This window comes from Aedes albopictus, chromosome 3 (genome assembly GCF_035046485.1).
Source record: "Aedes albopictus strain Foshan chromosome 3, AalbF5, whole genome shotgun sequence".
In the NCBI taxonomy this organism is placed as follows: domain Eukaryota; kingdom Metazoa; phylum Arthropoda; class Insecta; order Diptera; family Culicidae; genus Aedes; species Aedes albopictus.
In genome coordinates, this window is record NC_085138.1 from 410303534 (window position 1) to 410322951 (window position 19418).

General features: G+C 43.3%; 1 protein-coding gene across 2 annotated transcripts; it reads right to left on the bottom strand.

The window, feature by feature from the left end:
* Positions 1 to 4012: 4012 nt before the first annotated feature.
* LOC109426393 (zinc finger protein 439) lies at positions 4013 to 11276 on the bottom strand. 2 transcript variants are annotated; one of them, XR_003897507.2, is made up of 5 exons: positions 10509 to 11276; positions 9467 to 10361; positions 6106 to 6620; positions 5704 to 6052; positions 4618 to 4756 (listed from the first exon to the last, which is right to left on the bottom strand). XR_003897507.2 is itself a non-coding variant. In XM_019701896.3 (3 exons), the coding sequence occupies exons 1-3, from the start codon at positions 11150 to 11152 to the stop codon at positions 4079 to 4081; spliced, it is 2217 nt and encodes a 738-aa protein (XP_019557441.2). In that variant the 5' UTR covers positions 11153 to 11274; the 3' UTR covers positions 4013 to 4078. The 2 variants fall into 2 exon arrangements, 1 of the variants encoding a protein (XP_019557441.2); XM_019701896.3 differs by lacking the exons at positions 5704 to 6052; positions 6106 to 6620 and having other exon boundaries at positions 4013 to 4756; positions 10509 to 11274.
* Between the last annotated feature and the right edge of the window lie 8142 nt (positions 11277 to 19418).

The window sequence follows — 19418 nt, forward strand, 5'->3', positions numbered from 1 at the left end:
GGAAGAATTCCTGAAAAAATCGTGAAGAAACTCCTTTAGGAATCCCTGCAGGAGTTCCTGAAGAAACCCCAGGAAGAATCCCGGAAGCAAATCCAAGAGGCATTCCTAAGGGAATCCCTAAACGGTCCCTGTAGGAAGTACTGGATTAATTCCTGGAAGAGTTTCGGAAAGAATTCCAAGAGGAAATCCTAAAAAGAGTTCCTAGGAGAATCCATGGAAGAATTTTCAAAATAATCCCTGGAGTTGTTCCTGAAAGAATCACAGAAGAACTTTCTGTGTGAATCTCTAAAGGAGTTCTTGAAGAAATTCTGAAGGAATCCTAAGAAGCGTTTGTGGAGGAACTCGTTGAGGAATCGCTGCAGCAGTTTCTCAAGGAATCTCTGGAGGAATTCCTGAAGTAACCCTAGAAAAAATCTCAGAAGGAATACCAAAGGGAATTCGTAAGGGAACATTTCCTGGAGGTGGTACTGGATTAAATCCTGGAGATATTTCTGAAAGAATTCCAAAAGGAATTCCTGGAGGAATTCTAAAAAGTGCTCCTGTTTTTAAAATAATCCCTGGGGTTGCTCCTGAAAAATAACAGAAGAAATTGCCGGCTGAGTTTCTGAAGTAATTCTTCGAGGAAACCCTGGAGGAATTCCTGAAGAAATCCCATGAGGAATTCCTTAGGAAATCCCAGGAAAGCTTTCTTACCAAATTTTCGGAAGAGTTTCTGTAGGAACCTAGAAAATAAATCTGTAGGACTCCATGTCTGCAATCATTTCTGGACGAATTATTGTAGGAATCTTTGGATGGACTCCCAAAAGAATGTTTTGTAGAATTTTTTAAAGGAATTCCTGGATTTATTTTTTGATAATCTCTGGTAAAAATTTTTGAAAGGGTTTATGGAAGTTCGAAATATTTCGGAAGAATTTTTAGAGCAAACGCTTTCAGAAATACCTAAACAGATCTCTGTTGACATGCGTTTAATAATCCCTGAAGAAATTCTTGGAGGAATCCTCGATAAAAGCACTGGAACAATCACGGGAGGAACTTCTAAAGATATCCCAAGAGAAATTCACGGAGGAATGTCTGGTGAAACCGCTAGAGAAATTCTTGAAAAAATGTCTGGAGCAATCCATGATGGAATCACTGAAGGAAGCTATGGAAAAAAATCCTGGAGGAATTCGTCAGTGCATCCTTGCAGAAGTATATGTAAAAATTTCTTAAGGAATCGTGGGCAGAATTCCTGAAGCATTTCTTGAAACAAATCCTGAAATAAGCACTATCGGAACCCTCCAAGATGCCCATAGAAGAATTCACGAAGGAGAAATTCCTGTAGAAGTCACTTGACGACTTCCTGAAAGAATCCCTGGAGAAATTCCTTCTGAATGTGTCCTTTTTGAATGTTGAGATGGTTTCGACAAACTGTAGTTCTTAAGGTTGCTTCGGAAGAATGTAATTCACGTATCGGCTGTGGGATGTGGTGTCCAGCTTTCTTAGAAGTAATCGAATCTTGGCGGTATCGTTCAACTTTCTAGCGTCATTTTCGAAAAGCTCTTTTCAAATGTGATCCCGTGGTGCGAAACGAAGGTCACTTATGTTGGTTGATAGCGCCTCTAGAATTTGCTCGGTAATCTTGGGAGCTGGAGCGGCCAGTCGCGTAAGAAATTTAGTCATTTTCAGGATCGCTTTCTGCAACTCGTTGACTTCCGCCGGATTCGCAGGCATTCTTCCGCTTGTGAGCTTTTAAATGCTTCAGAAACCTTCAGAAAACTTTCTTACCGGTCAAACAAAGGCATGAGTGACCTCTGCTGTACATAGTAGTCGTCTCCATTCTGCTCGGTCCATGGCTGTGTGTCTCCGGTACCGTACTCTGCGAAGAGCCGCAGATTGTCCTCCACTTCTCTCGAGAACCATTTTAGTCGGGTTGCTATAGGACATCCTGATGGAGTGGCCCGCCCATCGTAGCCTCCCGATTTTCGCGGTGTGGACGGTGGTTGGTTCCCTCATTCCCGTTTTCCATTTCCCGTCTCCAATTGGGTTGTTTAGTGAATTAAATATTGCCTTTTTCTTTAGCCTAATCGAAAGAGCTCATTTTTCTGAGTATAACGTGATTTTATTGCGTTCCGATTCCTTTGTTTTGATGGTTAAATAAACGAACAGTTTAATTTTCGTGGCTAGAATGACAGTTCAATCGATAAAGTGACAGTTCGCCCCGAACAAAAAAATGTCCCCATACAAACTTTAAATGATTTTTAAAAATAGTTCCCGGGCACCTAAAATGATGAAATTTTGGATTTCGACTAATTTTTGGACGGAGATTCCGATTATGCAATAATCTGGATACCCCTAAAGAACCCAATTCCCGTCTTCCATCTGCACTACGCCGTACATGGTACGCAGCATCTTTCGTTCGAAAACAACAAAGAGGTGTTGGTCCTCTGCACGTAGTCCATGCTTCGTGCCCATAGAGGACTACCGATCTAATCAGCGTTTTGTAGATGGTGATGGCGAACTTTGTTCGATCGTAGAGTTCTGTGTAGTCCAAAGTAAGCTCGATTTCCTGCCACAATGCGTCTCTGAATTTCTGGACTGGTTGCAGGGTTTGTACTGGCATGCACTCTCTATGTTTACATTGAGTGTGTAGATGGTGCGAATTGAGCAGTTACGAATGAGCGTGTAGAGTGACAGTTGCGATAAAGTGGAGCGTCGGCGAACGACGGACAGCGAACCTGTGGGAAGTCTGGTGAATCCGAACGACCGGAGAAAGCTTCTGAGCTGAAGAGCTGGAGTTTGCCGTTGCGAGAGTTGCTTCCGGGAGTGGACCCTACACTTGGTGTAGTTTTCGGCGGTCACCAGTGAGCCTAAGTACACGAATTCTTCAACCGCCTCGGTTTCATCACCGTCGATAGAAGTTCGGGGTGGCGGGCGCGGTGATTCCTCCTGGAGCCCTTTGCCATCATGTACTTTGTCTTCGACACATTAATAACTAATCCGATTCGCCTGGCTTCATTCTTTAGCCGGATGTACGTTTCCGCCATCGTCTCAAATTTACGAGCAATAATGTCAATGTCATCAGCGAAACCAAACAGCTGAACGGACTTCGTGAAAATCGTTCCACTCGTGTTTATCCCCGCTCTCCTAATTACACCCTCTAAAGCAATGTTGAACAGCAAGCACGAAAGACCATCACCTTGCCGTAACCCTCTGCGAGGTTCGAAGGGACTCGAGTCGAGAGTGTCCCTGATACTCGAAATACGCACATCACTCGATCCATCGTCGCCTTGATCAATCGTATCAGTTTATCCGGGAATCCGAATTCGTGCATAATCTGCCATAGCTGTTCTCGATCGATTGTATCATACGCCGATTTGAAAACGATGAACAAGTGATGTGTGGGCACGTTGTATTCACGGCATTTCTGCAACGCCTGGCGTATGGCGAACTCTGGTCCGTTGTAGCGCGTTCACCCATAATTCCAGCCTGATAGTGCCCCACGAACTCTCTTACAATCGGTGATAGACGGCAGCATAAAATTTGAGAGTATATATCTTGTAGGCTGCGCTCAGTAGTGTGATCGCGTGATAGTTCCCGCAATCCAACTTGTCGCCCTTTTTATAGATGGGACACACGATACCTTCCATCCATTCCTCCGGTAATACTTGCTCCTCCCAAATCTTGGTAATAACGCTTCAGAAACGTAACGTCCAAAACTTCTCGTCGCTAATATGTTCTTCAGTCTTCTTCAGGGCAGGATTTCATAAATCCTGGCAACGAAATTCTTTTAAATCCTGATAACAGGATCCTCATGAGTAGTTTTCATGGTAGTGTTATATGTTCATAAAAGAATTGGAAAATCAGCTCACTGGGAAACTAATACTTGTAGACTGTACTGGGAAAATAATACAGGAGACTAAAGTCGATTTGAAAAATGTCTTAAATGAAAGATTTGAATAATGCAATCAAGAACCTAACAACGAGACCTACATTTTCCCGAAGGCTTTCGAAGTAAGAAAAATCCACAAACATCTCATTCACACTATGGCAGAAATATCATTGAGACGTATATGGGTACTTACGCTAGTCCAAAATCTTCTTACGCACTATCCTGCACGATCTTCGGGCAGCTCTTCTTGTGTCGACTTAACGTGGGCGCCGACCCGAACCGCATCCCGCACGCCACACACTCGTACGGGCACAGTTCCGTGTGCACCCGTACGTGTTTCTCCAGCAGGTCCTTCTTGCGGAACACCTTGTCGCACGTCTCGCACGGGAATTTCTCCTTCTGATGGCTCTCCTCGTGCCGCTTGTAATCCCAGCCCTTGAGCACCCGCTTGGCGCAGATCGGGCACGTCTCGTACTGGTCGTCGTCCATCTCGATGCCGTGCTTCTTGAGCCGATGCCGCATCAGCATCATCTTGGAGTAGTGACGCTTTCCGCACAGGTCACAACCGAACACGTCCGTGTGGATGTTGCAGTGATTGGCCAGCGAGGGCTGCGACAGGAACACCTGGTCGCACTGTTCGCACGGAAAGGTCCGGAATTCGGAGTCCGGGTGCGATTCCTTGAGGTGCGCGATCATGTCAGGCGTGTCCGGAAATACCATATCGCACAGGTTGCAGGCGATTACACCGGCCTTGCGGTTCCGAGTCGTCAGGTTGTCAGCTTTGGCATCGTCACGGTGAAGTTTCAGGTGGCGCGAAAGGTTTCGGTTGGAGGCAAAGGCTTTGTCGCAGATTTCGCACCGGGCAATGGCTTCACCTTGGTGTTTGAACTGTAAAGGAAGAGTGGCAAAAAAGGTAGGGATTGATTAGAATTTCACAAAATAGTAGCACTCAAGCATCAGCATAGGACCCTACAATAGTTGCTACTCCATGTTACACAAGAACAATCATAATGGAACAGTGAACCAACAGATAGATGGCTTTCCATGCCCAATGTATGTTTGTTAAGATTTCCAACCCTAAGAAGTCAATAACGGCGACGAGCATGTTCTAACGTTTTTCTAACAAAGAAAGGAATCTTAATGTAATCTCCTTTATTACTAGAATCTAAATACTTAGTATACCTCTGCATCTCCACGGACATAGCTTAGTAATTCAACATTAGGCCGGAACAAATCTCATTTTCTTCTTTTGTCACTTTGCTCAATGACTTGTCAAGGGGGGGGGAGGATAAATAATAAATGAATTTGATGAAAAATTACCCAAACAATTGGACAAAATAATCAAACTGATCGGATTTGCTAAGAAATTGTTTCGATGGCTCTATTTTCACTTTAAATCTTTTAAATTTCTTGAATAATTTATTTGAGTCCCCCCTAAAATGTCGAATTCCAATCAAAATTTTCCGAGGGGGCGGTGACAAAAGAGAAAATTAAAGTTTGTGTAAATAAACAAAATGCTGTAAAGCATTTGAGATATCTTCTTTATTTTATTAGACGAATCTTCTCTAACTCTTGTTTGTAGAGTTCAAAAACCAGAATAACGAACCGCGCAATGTTTGATAAATAAATGGAACGAGCTCACCAACTCATATGAATCCAGCCATCCCTCCGAAAGTTCGAAGAAATCCAATATGGCCACCACCAAAGCAATGTTTGCTCCTAAAATGCTTTCACTCACAAAATCAGCAATATTGAATAGGGACATAGTGAGCGTTTTTGTCTTAACTATTATGCCGGTTATCATTTATATTAGTGCCTAACTTTCCAAGATTTACCTTTGAAGATCGGCCGTACAAAAAATATTCCGCAGCTCGTCCCTATTGGTGTTCCTACAGTTGATGAACATTCATCAACTTCAATTCCCTCAGCGTTTTACAGTAGAAACCGTAGCTGCAAGTTTCTCCGTTTTGCTGCAACTGTCTCTCAAAAGAGTTGAACATTTCCTGATACGACAGCATCGGCGGTAGACAAAGCACGTCGCTGTCAGATGAGTTGGCCGAGAGGTATTTCAGGACATCGGTCTTGATCGCTTCCCGAAGCGTTTTGTCTCGGATATACTTTTCCCTATTTGACACCGGCGCCGGCCCGCTCTTGGCTTTGTCGTGATACCGGTAGATCAAGGTGCTGCAAAATACTTTCATTAGAATGTGATGCACATTGTTGTAAGGACCACCAACCTGCTTCTCACATCGTAACCGAGGGTATTCAGAAAGAAAGCACAGCACACTTCCTGTGGAACGCCTCTCGCATCTTCCAGCTGATAGTCGTACGTATACTGTCTCCGACCGGCCTGACTGCTTTGTTCGCTCAGTCGTTTGATAGGATAACGCTGACTGAATTGCAATACAAACGCCAGCTGCTCCTTTTTGGACAGTTCCCAGAACAGAGAGTTGATTTCAACTTTTCTGTCTGGCCCTATTTTGACGCCACACTCTGCCTTGCATCCACACTTTTCCAGTATAGGTGCTCGGAATCTTCGGCGCTTGGCTCGTCGTGATGTCCGTTTTTCCGGCTGTTGTTGTTGTACGTCGTTTGCCATGGAGAGCAAGGAATTCGAATACATATCGACATCTTCTGCGTCTGAATCAGCAGCGAACGTGGGCTGAAGTATCACAAAGTCGCCTACAGTCGCTAGCGGTTGATCTGCCTCGCTTTCACCTTCCGTATCGGAACTAGTGGGTGTCCAATGCATCTGCAGGTTTAATAATGGGTAATTAAAAAAATAACTGATCAATAACGTTTCGACGCATCCGTAGTCAGATTTTCTAGTATAACTCATGAAAATGATTGTGAACCTGAACATATTTTTTCATATTCGGATTCCTTGTCAAATTTCGATATCTTTGACCTATTGAACATTTAGTTTTCATTAGAAAAACTTGTTTAAAATGCGTATTTGTAGCGTGACGTTACAACGCGCTAGAATTCGACCCCCTGCGCTACCAGTTTCGTACCTTTTAATTCCGCCCTATGTTGCTTATTCTTTTGACAGATACGCGTATTTCGACTACCACTTGTAACCTTTCTCAGTGTCAGTTATCCAGTGGATAACTGACATTTTTTCAAAAACGAACACTTAGTGTAAGTAATCCAGACCAAACTTTGTATCCATTCGTCGAACTAGTACATGTATTAAATTTTAGTACCCCTGAAGATGACACAAAACCCCAGTGTCGAAACGTCGGGCAAACAATAAACTTCGTTTTCCGTATTGAAAACTGCGTAGCCGTTTAATTCCTGCAATAAAATATATATAGGTTTCGGATTCGTTTTTGGATAATCGGCTTTTACATTTCGTGACGTTACAACGCCCATTCAGTTTCAAACAGGGTTTTGCTCACGCTGTAACGTCACGAAAATGCACTTTTACAACCTGGAGTTCTGCGTGGCCGAGACACATGGTAGTGTAATGATAACTCCAGGTGTAAACATAAAACATTAAAAACGTAACTTTATTTACATAAAAGATTACATGACTATGATGCGACACGTACACGGTAGGATGACTACAATACTTCTAAAACTAAAGTCTGCTTTTGTGCATCAACCGATCGCATATTGAAATGCTATCGGCGAGCAAGCAGAGCGGCGAGAGTTGAGAGATGTCCAGTGGTTCTCAACATGCACATAATGTTAGAGCCAAATTAGCTCGAATTTGTGAATTTATTATCTTTCTTCTTCAACAACAACTTTATTCGTGGCTTGGCCTTGGCCTAGCCGCCTCTTCCTCTACCCGCTGCCTGTTGTTGTTGTAGTCGATACTGTAGCGAACCGTCAGGTGATCGCTGTGAGTGTAGCTATCGTCTAATCTTCAGTTCGAACTACTTGTTAGGCCATGACTTTTCCTTGGCGCAAACTTCCCAAATGAAAGAAAATGTGCCTTTGGAGACGATCTACTGATAGGCCACGACTACAAAAGGTAACGTCAATAAGCGACTCCGCTCCGTTCCGACTTAAGGTACTCTTGGTACCGACATTAACCAGGTCGACATCTAGCATGCTCAGTGTCTCTAGCAGGATCTGACCCCGCTAATTCGTGAAACGATTTCCCCATTCCATGGCCCAGACATTGAAGTCACCCGCTATTACCAGCGGCCTTCGCCCTGTCAGCACGGTCATCATACAGTCCAGCTTCTGCGTGAACTGCTCGATCGACCACCGCAGAAGCGCATAACAGTTACAGAAGAAGATCTCGTTTACTTTGGCAACCATTAAGCCCGTCGTCCATATCGTCGCCATTTTTCTGGACTCATCCACGACCCAATTGCCGTTGCAAATGGGTCATCGATATGGATCCGCTATGATGACGATATCCGTCCCCCACTCCCCGCACTGTTGCCGCAGGGTCGTGAGGAGCTCTTCCACTTCGGTGAACTCGAATAGGTCTTTGACCTTCAGAGTCGCCTCTTGGGTGAGAGCCCTCACCTCTACTCCTTCACCAAGGACCTCTTCCGCCTACCTCTTGTAGGAGGCGCCCTTGCACTCCTCATCTCGCTTCAGCTCCAGGATCATCTGGCCCGTTACGAGTGCGTCTAATACTGCGCACGTCGGCTCCCAGACCCTCGAGCTTGGCGTCACTTCGCATCGCTTTCAAGACGTCCGAGTACTTCGACTATTCTGCCTTGATGACGAGCGCGTCGCCTTTCTTGCGCTTGGCACTTACTTTTTTACGCCTTGGTTTGGCGTCTCTCGCTACTTCTACCTGCGGCTTCGTCTTCTTTTTCTTCCGCTTTACCTTCGTCCAAGAGGGGTCCTCCCCTTGGTTCGCCCTACTCTGTGGCTGCTGAGGGCCTACCAACGGTCGCAACATCTTGTTCCTATCCTTCCGGGGCGGGTCAGCCTTTTCAGGCCCACCCTTCCCAGCTTTCCGGGAAACTTGGCTGCCGACCCTCGGGGTAAGTATACGCCTGGCCTTGCGGGCACCGCCAGACATCTTCTCACCTGACGGCTACCTCGCCCGCTTCTGCGAGTGCTTGTCACTAGCATTCGCATCCGCCACACCTCTTGGACTACCTACGAAAACGAAGGCCTGCGATTGGGTAAACTTCGACACTTTTTCCTTCGCAGGTTCCGCCGCTGCTGCATCGCGAGTATCGCGTGTTTCTGCTCTGCATCATGCCATCGACTTCCAAAATCGCAACAGGGCCGTTTTCAGTTCAGGTCTTTATTAATGTTGGACGTAAAGTCGATGATCTTGCCAAGTTGCTGCTCAGCCACCTCGACTGCGAGCAGTTCTTCTCTGTTTGGCTTCCCGCATCTGACTCCTCACTTCTCCTTACCTGAGACATCTTCAACCCACTCCTTGCGAAGGGGTTGACATCACCACTACCACTTCCTTCTAAGTTTTGATTTTGAGTTTTTGACTTCTTCATGTTAAATCCCACAGCCACAAGTAGCACGGAAAAGGAGGTCCACCACGCCAGAGCCCTGCATTAACGCGTTAAGGGACGACGAAATACTGTGGGGGTTGCCCAAGTACCCCACAGGCTCCGTTAATGATCGAACATCTTTTTCATCCCCTTGATCACTCACACTTACCTTTTCGTGTCGCTGCAGCTCGGAGAGGTACATGAAACATTTGTCACACTCCGAACACGGGTACCTCTTGGGTTTGTCCTTGACCGAAGCGGACGTGCCCGCAGTAGTCTGGTCTCCTGTCGCCACATCACTGTGCATCGAAAATTCGTGCTTCGCTCTGGCACTGGTTTTTCGGAATCGCAACGGACAGTACGAGCACTTGATCCGCTTGCTGGGGTCGTGCATTGCCAGGTGTTTGTTGAAGAGCGTGATGTTCTTGAAGGACACGTTGCACTCCTCGCAGTGGAGGGCCGTGTGGTCCACGTGGTCCATCATCAGATGGTGGATCAGGGTATTTTTGCTCTCGTGGCGCGATGAGCAGACGTAGCATTTGAAGTTGAGTTGGACTTTCAGCGGAGGTGGCTTGACGAGGTGGATCGAAGGGGGCTCTGCTAGACAGGACTTTTCTTTGGTGATTGTGCTTTGAATCACACTGGAATTTCCTTCTCCCGCCGACAAGTTCCGCATTTCGGCGTCATCTAGCGGTTCTTCCTTTATGAACAGGGTTGCTGGATCTGGTCCGGCCTGAGTTGATTCTCCGTCGTCGTCTTCAACTTTGCTACTGAACTCCACCCGTTCGTTGGCCATCTTTCGCAGTAGCCATTTGTATTTGCGTGATTTGTCGCTGATTTCCCGCCAGAACACGTGAGCCATGTCGAGCTGAACGGTGCACCGTTCGCAGAAGAAACCCTCCTCGGCGAATTCGGCCACCGATAGGAACTGGGCGAAGTACTTCTTGGCCAGCCACTGGAGCGAATGGCCGTCGGCAATGTTTAGCTTCATATTGAACATGTTGTCTACCGTTTCGAAGGTCATGCACAGTCGACAGCTGGCCACCTGGAGCAGGATGTCGTTTCTGAAATGGAGAAGGGATGTTTTGTAATCTCAGAGGGTGTCAGTTACATATCTGTCGTTCGTAGATTTCCAAAGAGACAATCGGAGAAGATGAAATTTGAAGTTCGTAAAAATGTATAGATAAGTCCCATTCCAACCTTTAACTCACCTCACGAACAAAGTCGGTTCCCGATAGCCACTGTCCACTGCGTTAGCGATCCCCTCCGGAGCCTGAGCAGCAAAGTGCATGTTGCAAACCTGCACCTTCCCGTCCGCATCCTGTTCCTGATCCGCAATCGTTTCGCCACACCCGGCCAAAATTGCCGCCAACCATCGCTCCCGCAATTCCTTGTCCCGGGGGAAATCCGTCAGCCACTGCTGCTGCCGATTGACACAACCCGGGATGCAACACGTCGACGAAGTTGTCTCGATTCGGACCATCGGCTGCGTTTCACCCGCTTCCTCTCGAGCCTCACTCGCCGAATAAGCCTCCTGCTTGACCGGTTCGTACATACTGCGCCGGCGAACCTGGTCCTCCTGGACGTCCAAATTGAGCGTCGGCACCCAATCGACACTGCCGATCTCTTCCGGATTGGCCGGTTTTCCGGAAACAAAATGCCGGCCGCAAACCAGAGCGTGCGTCATTTGGATGTCGGACAGCCGCAGGACTTCGCCCCATCGGGCCCTTCGCAGGAGCATCTGCTGTCTGAGTTCTCCGCTGGAACGAATTCGAACCGCCGGTATCCGGAACAGGTGATGTTGCTTGTTCGGCGCATAGATGGGACAGCTCAAAACGGCACATTTACTTGGCATACTAAACACTTGTTCAAGTTTTTTCGCAAGAAAATCCACAGAAAACACGTAATTTTTTGCCACACGAACTCTTCTCAGGTTTCACTGTAAACTTTTGTTTGTCAGTCGAAGCGAAGCATCAAGGCGCAACATTTGTTTACCTAGATGAACACCTCTTTGTTTGCATAAATGAACACATTAGGGTGGCCATATTTTTATAGCAACTCGTGCAGCAAAGGGACGATTCAAATATGACGTCCATCATTTTTCTGGATATTTAGACCCCCCCTCCCCCCTCTGTCACACTTTCTCAGACCCCCCCTCCCCCCTAAATGATGGACGTCATATTTGAACGACCCCAAACTCTCCATGTAACACGCTAAGAAAAAGTTACTCTAAAATGAGCGGGATTTACACAAAATATCTATACACGGAGAGACGAAACTACCCAAAAGTGAGTTCTTTCCACCCAACTTCGGGGTTGCATGCGTCAAGCCAATTTTGAGTTGATGGAATCGATGTTTTTGTTGGGTTGTTACCGCTTGCTTCCATGTGAAAAAATACCTAATTTTAAGTTTTTTCCACCCAACCGAAATTTTGACTAGGTTGTATTCACTCAAATTTGAGTATTGTACATCCTAGCTTAATCACTCAGATCCTGCTGATCTGAGTCAGCCGCCATAAGATTGCGCCCGTTAGGTTTGTACACGGCGGCTGACAGCTGCACCCGGCGGCTGCAAAACAGTTTTAGCCAAGGTGCACACCGTGTACAAATTATACGTGCGCGGTCTGGCGCGATCTGAGACTGCGCGTTTCGAACGCAGCTTGCTGAGAATCTAAGATAAGCGCGACAATACTGTGCTAGAAAATCAGTGTTGGCTTGACGCACGGAACTGCAAAAGTTGGGCTGTTTCGCTCTTCACTCTCTGACAACAACAGAAAGAGCGCATGAAAAAGGAGATGAAAAAGAACTCAAAATTGAGTTTTAAAGTACCTAATTTTGAGTTTTTCAGTTTCTCCGTGTAGTGGTAATCACGTTCATATGTATGCGTGCCTTTTTTGTAGAAACTGTGTGTTCACTGAACGGCGGGTTGCGGTGAAAATTACTATTCTGAGGGTCAATTTAAATGCACAACGCCACTAAATTTGTGCAGACTGAGTTTCGTTTTAATTCAATAGAATTATGTTTTCAATTTTACCATGGACTCGATTTTCAATTAAAAAAAAGTTTCTTTTGGCAGCCGGATTCGAACCAAGAATCTTGACATAACCAGGCTCGCACGCTACCACTCAGCTATCGAACCGGTTGATGGGAGAAGAAACAAAACGCACACAAGAAGCGTTGGTGGGTCGATGATCATGTTTTGCCATGGTAAATTTAAAAACATTTTTGTGCTTGTCATTACTGCAAGGCTCCTTTCAGTGTTGTGAAACTGCGAGGAAACATTGACCAATCCAAATTGCTGTGTGGTAGTGGTTTGTGTTCAGATTGCCCGTGTTAATCTATCTGTAAGAACTTTGTAAACATCTTTTGTTCTCACGTATATGGATAGGCTTGCAGTAGGTTTCGTGAGACTTTTTTTGGACAACTCAATTTGCACTCCTACCACAGACAAACTATGGTAACACTCTAATAATTCCCATCGTACTTCGATTCAACGATCTTTTTCAAAATTTGATAGTTGGCCAACTACCCACCTGTGGCGCTCACATCGTTTTTGTTCGAGTTTGACGTTTGCTCACTACCACCACCTAGTTGATGGTCGGCCAAACTTAGTCATTTTAGCATTGGGCGAATATGTTTCCGTGACTATGATTTGAATCGAAAAATATTCGAAGTGTTACGTCTGTTTGTCTGTGCTCCTACCCCGGATGTTAGTTTTATTATTGTTTACCCGTTTTACCCAATTTGATTGGGAAATATTTGCATATGTAATCTGAACAGCCTTTGAATTAGAGTGCATTTTTGCTTGAAGCGCTGTTTGCAGATCAGAAGGAATTTCTCAGCCTATCTTGATGCATGGGAAATTCCTTGCCTGAATCGCTCAAGAAACCGGTTTTTCTTCGATCGCAGTACGCAGTAGCGAAGAAATGACAGTTCAAATGGCAGTCACCGAAGAAAGTTCCTGCCAGGAATCACTCAAGAAGTTTCTTGAGCGATTCCTTTCGAACTTGAAACTGCGCTTGAGGAAAAACTCGCGCTAGTGTTCGTGTGTTGAAATGTCACTTATCTCTATAGGGCACTGCATGAAATTCTCTCCTTCTCTTTCACTCTTCCAGAAATTCTGTAAACAACAAGGCCATGAAACGTCAAAATCCCATACAAGATCAAAACAGTGCAGAGCCCTATTGATCGGCGTCGCGTTCATTTTTCTGCAAAATTGAGGCACCGCAGCGCCACCATGACACATGCGAGCACAGTCCGAACCACACTATATTTTTAAAATGACCGTTAAATCGTGCGATGATTTCGATTTGAGTAGTATGTCTGTTCCATACGTCAAACCTAACGTCGGACGTAGTGCGCTGGACAGCGGACCTGGCCCTCTATCCAGCGCACTGTGTCCGACGTACGTCCGACACACGGTTTAGGAGAAACATCGATTTTCGCGTGTCAAAAATTCCGATTTTCAACTGCACGAACAATACAATACACTCAGCGAAAAAAACTAGCGAAATTCATCGAAATACCTTATGAAAATTTGCTATGGTCCACTGCACGAATTTATGCTGGCCTGCTTACTCTCACGTGGAATCTGACTTTTGAGCGGTGCCGGCACCTGCATAACGTCAAATTTTCTGTGAGAGTAAGCAGGCCAGAATAAATACGTGCAGTGGACCATAACTAATTCTTATGGATGACATAAGAATACCTTATGAAAATTGATCGTGCTTGCTATGACAAATTTCATAAGATACACGCTAACCTGAAACTACCCTTCGCCTGGGTTGATTCTACCCGGATTTTTATGTTGTTAGCAGTTGTCAAAATCCGGGTAACCCGAAAACCCAGATTTCTTGAATCTGGGTACAGATCTGGGTAATCGGCACTTTGTCACATTCCGGCTTGAGAATATGACAGCGGTCAGGAGAACGCTGGAAATTATGGATGTTTCGACGACAAATATGAGGATAAATGACGGAAAAACAGTGAAAATCTTCTGGAGAACTGTTTTCCTGCATCAGGTAAGTAAACAGCACATGGGAATTGGGAACTTTTTATAAAAAATCTAAATTTGAAATAAATTAACAAAATCAAGGCCCCGGAGGAGCTGGGTACCGGTTACCCAGATTTTGCCACCAGCATCAGTAACTCAGATTTGAGTAAAGGTGCCTTTACTCAGATTAGAGTAACTGCAGTTTTGCTCAATCTGGGTCGCTTTGACACCAATCTGGGTAACTGAGGGTTAGCGTGTACCCGCATAACCATGAACCATATTTGCACTGTTCACCATACTGTTCGCAACTATTTACAACAGTATCTCAACAGTGTAGGAGAATATCCAAAGCAACAATAAACCAACAGTACCATAAACGGTTTCAACAGTGTGATAGATGGTTATCGACCAAAAAACAGTATGGGGAATAGGCGGTTAAGTTATGTTACAATAAAAAATCGCCCATTTTCTCGAACAAAAATTTTCGTTTACAGTTTGTCAAAAGGTCAACATACTATCCATTTTTTGTTCAGATCACTGATAAGCAAACAGTTCAAGAACAGTTCTTTATTGTGCAATATGCGAGAATGAACCATATACCACATTGTTCAAATATTATTTAATAATTCTTGATTTAAATTCAATCAACTTGCTATTTTATAGTAACTGCTTTCGTAAACAAACAGCTTTCATATCAATTTACTATGAAATAAAAGATTTTTTTGACGTAATCAAAAAATGATTATGAAATGCTTATTTCATTGCAAATTCCAATGAAAACCATTTACCTGTAAAAGCAGTTACTAAGAAATAACAAATTGTTCCGAAGAAAAACACAACCTTACACATCTTTAGATCACATTTTAAACATGCGGAAAATTATTTTATTTATAAAATATGTGTTTTTATTATTCGTAACATGACAATTGGCATGTTAACATGTTAACAATGTTAACATCAAATTCTATCCACGGATACACCACCCAAGTAACCACTAAGCACTGGCGTAAGCGGTTTAAAGGTTATACAGCAGCTTTTTCGTGTCAATAGGCTCAGTAGGAAATTTTCAAATGCTCTCAGGCATTATAAATTGTAAGCACTGAAATAGGCCGTTTATTAGTATATGACGCTATGCTATAGTGCTTGTAAACCCAGTGTCTATCAGCCGAATAAGAAGCCTGACAGTGCTGTTAAAAGGCTTGGCGTGCATGACGTTTATATCAATCAAAGCTGATTTCAAGCAAAACAAAACTGAACCGAAGCAATAAACAATAAAATCTCTTCGGAAATTTCGTACGATCGATAGGGCGGTGGAAGCTTGTCGTCGGACACTTCAAGCATTAAATTGAAACAGAAAATGTATAGCTGTTTCCTCGATTATGATATAAATGCATCGGATGTTAACCTGTGGAGTTTCAATCGTTTTTCCTACAGACGAACACCAAAACTAATCGATGGGCCCCATTTTTATTCCTCTTGTTACGGAACCTCGTCAACCTCTCAAACTTCCCTAGCTGCATCTCCTGCAGATCTCTCTCCACCATCCATAAAACCATTTTATACATTTCCAATGCGGCCACATTGTGCCCGATTTCAGATCCGAGCATCGGATCATGCGGGACATTCGGATCGGAAAATCAATGCTGTCCCAACTTGTTGCCTTCTTTTCCTTAAACACGGTGCTTAGCAAACCGATCTCTTGGTGCATCGATGGAGCAGATGGGAAACGTGACGATATCCACTTAAGACTAACAACCCCGAGCACATCAGATCGAATCTGGATCAGGCCGTAAAAATCGAAGAAAAGTAGACTTCGATGGAAAACATCCGGAGAAAAAAATAAAGAAAGTAAATAACTTTTTTTTTCTTTTTTCTTGACCCATTTTTGACAATTCTTTCACCAGAGACTCGGTACGCAGATTGAAGCTGGCCGTATATCAGCCGAATATTTCGCCAAAATTGGCCTTTAAGCAGATCTATTATAGGATGTAGTTCTAAGGAGCTCTGTTAACATTACTCTTCATAAGGATATAGAACCAACTTGGTGCCAATTTTTACGGCTTAGTGGTTACTTGGGCACTTATGAAACAAGCAATTCAACTTCTTCTGCCAAAACTTCTCACTGCCTCTCTTGCCTGCCAATTTCCATTTCCGGGTAGCAATCGTTCCGAGGATATTTTTTCTACGTTATCCATTGTCCGGCTTCCAAATTTTGTTGTACCCGTGTGGCACCCAACTCCAGCCATCGCGACGAACATCTTTCAACAGGAACACTAGCTGGAGAACGGGAACTGTTCGCTGACGGGATGATAATCGTACAAAAACAATGAAATATTGTATTTATTAGTTTTTACTATTTACTCCTGAAGGTGATACAACTTACCTTTCAGCAGCAGTTTTCCACGTTATAATATTATCTGTTGCAGCAGCACATATTTTGAGCGAAAAAAAAGCAGCGACTAAACCGAGGACTAAACGCGAAAACAAAATGATTTCTTTTTTTTTTTTGCTTTTGGCAGCACGACGGCGGCGTCGATATGAAAAGAAAAGTTACTCACAAATACTGATGTGTTCCACTATTTGCCAAATTGTTGAATGAGGGTGCAACAGTATTTAATGAATCGCATATGTATGAGCACAAACTCATTTGTGGTATGAGTGTGTTGCGCAACGAGAAGCTTGAACAGCTTGACAAAAGGTGCTCTTACAATGAAATAATATTTTATGAGCTGTCATCCCCATACCATTTGACAATGTGTGGACACTATCATATAGTGTTACTAATAGGCATGGGTTACTCATACTGTTTTTCATAGTTTAAAACATCTGGCTTTATATTGTCCAACAAAGAAGCAACTGTATGCGATAAGTTAACCCAACTAACAATCCCTCATTTAATAAACTTTATTTCTACTGTTTTGTTCAGCATAATGCTGAATTACAATTGAATTATTTTCAATCGAAGCTTCTGTTCATACTTTATTCACACAAATTTGGAGAAGTTATAAAGCTGCTTGGCTGAGTCGTTGTTGAATATGATCGATTTATATGCGCTTATTTGACTTCATAATCAGCTAATTATTTTGCAAACGCTCTTTGTTATGCATTCATGAGTAGTTTGTTTCATTTTATTTCAGCTGTTATTGAGCCTGTTAGAATAAAGTATGCTGATGTATAGAATACTTACCAAACGTTATTAAGGCTATAAATCGACAGATAAACAGTGTTAATAAAATTTTCCGCTTTTCAGCAAAATACTTATTCTAAAAATAGAATCGGTTTTATTACTGATGAACAAAGCAATCAGTTTGAAGTTTTCAATCCATTTAAGAGGTTTAAATACACATTCTGATTACCTTGAGAAATATCTCGAATAAAATTAAAGGTCATCAAAGCAAAATATAGCAAGAGACTAACCAGCCAAGGGCTGAATGTCAAAATAATATAGCTAAATCAATCAATCAAAAGATAGCTAGTAAACTTCATGAGCATAAACCAGCAAATTGGAAGGACTTGGTGAACCTTCTGGGAGACAAATTAATACTGATGACTTGGGAATATCTCAAAGGATACTAGAGCCAAAGCGACTAAAGCTAAATTTAAAGAATATCTCATCTATCACAAACAATATTCAAAGCAAACGTTAACTACAGCATCACCAAGCGATAGAAGAGGACTTGGTGAACCTTTCTAAAGCACTTCAAAGAACATCTCTACAACTATAAGCACTTTCTTAGCAAACAAATAAACTATTATTGCGTCACCTAGCAATTTAAGAGGACTTGGTGAACCTTTCTAAAGCATTTCAAAGAACATCTCAAGGACTACGAACTCCTCCTTAGCAAAAAAGGAAACGGTTATTGCATTACCAAGCAATTGAAGTGGACTTGGTGAACCTTTCTAAAGCAATTGAACTACAAACTCCTCCTTAGCAAAAAAAAGAATACGGTTATTGCATCACCTGGTCGAATGTTGGTGTTGACATAAAACGAAAATCAAAATATTACATGATAAATAAGGTAAATAAGTGCCTATCGTAGTGCTGTTTTATAACTTGATTTCCAGTGTATTAATTACTCACCTTTTACGAAAGCTCGCGCCGGAGAATCACAAATTAAACATCTCAACTTGATAGTTATAATGCGCTGATTTATAACGAAACCATTCTGTAGAAGAGGAACTATTTCATCGACGAAAGGAGACAGAAATTCGCTTACGTCCCCAGGTTTGCTTTTTCCAATGAATATCCCAATAGGCAACGCCTGCAGATTGGGAAACTCATGCACGTTGCACAAAATAGGCCACAGTTGGAATTTGGAACTTTTATGTATTGGCAGCCCATCGATATTTATATTAAGGCTGATATTGATGTCTGCAGATAACCTTCCGAACCACTTTCGTAAGCACGCCTCCAATCCGTGGTGCCAATATTTACCGCCAGCTATCGGCTTGCAAAGTTTACCCGTGTTCTGTGGTGTATTAAGAAGGGTTCTTGGATCCAATGGCAGGCATCGGTCGTGATAATGAAGCTTAATTAACAGCAGCAGGTCTTTCATAGCCATGTGTGTTATATTATGATTTAGGGCCCAATCACGTAATGCAACCTCCGAATTACTTCTTTCTCCAGATGTCGAGGAGATTTCGTATAGCTCCTGCAGTTCCTCATTGGACAATCCACAAACAATGTTATTTCCGGTCGAGTTGGAAAGGAATCCATTGGATGATTCGTTCGTTTCGTTAGACGAAACATTTTTATCGTCATTAGATTTACCTGTTAAGAATAATGGATGATTGAAATACATTTGTTCAAAAAGCGTGGATTGTGCTTACTTGATTCACGGTTTAATGGCTTCGGCGTGTTTTCATCGGATAGACTTGATGTGGCTCCATGTTCTGTACAGAGTTCTTGATGAACATTGACCGGGCTTTCAGAAAATAAATGTTTCAATGCGTTTTCATACTTCTCGCGAGTTGTCTTCAATTTTCGGTAGAATGAACCACTTTTTTTGTACTTTTTATATATTTTATCCATTTGAAAGAAAATCTGTTGATACACGTCCGCTTCTTTTCATTTGGAGCCGAATTTTGTTTGTTATTGTGAATCAGTTCTACTAACAGCATAGTTCAGT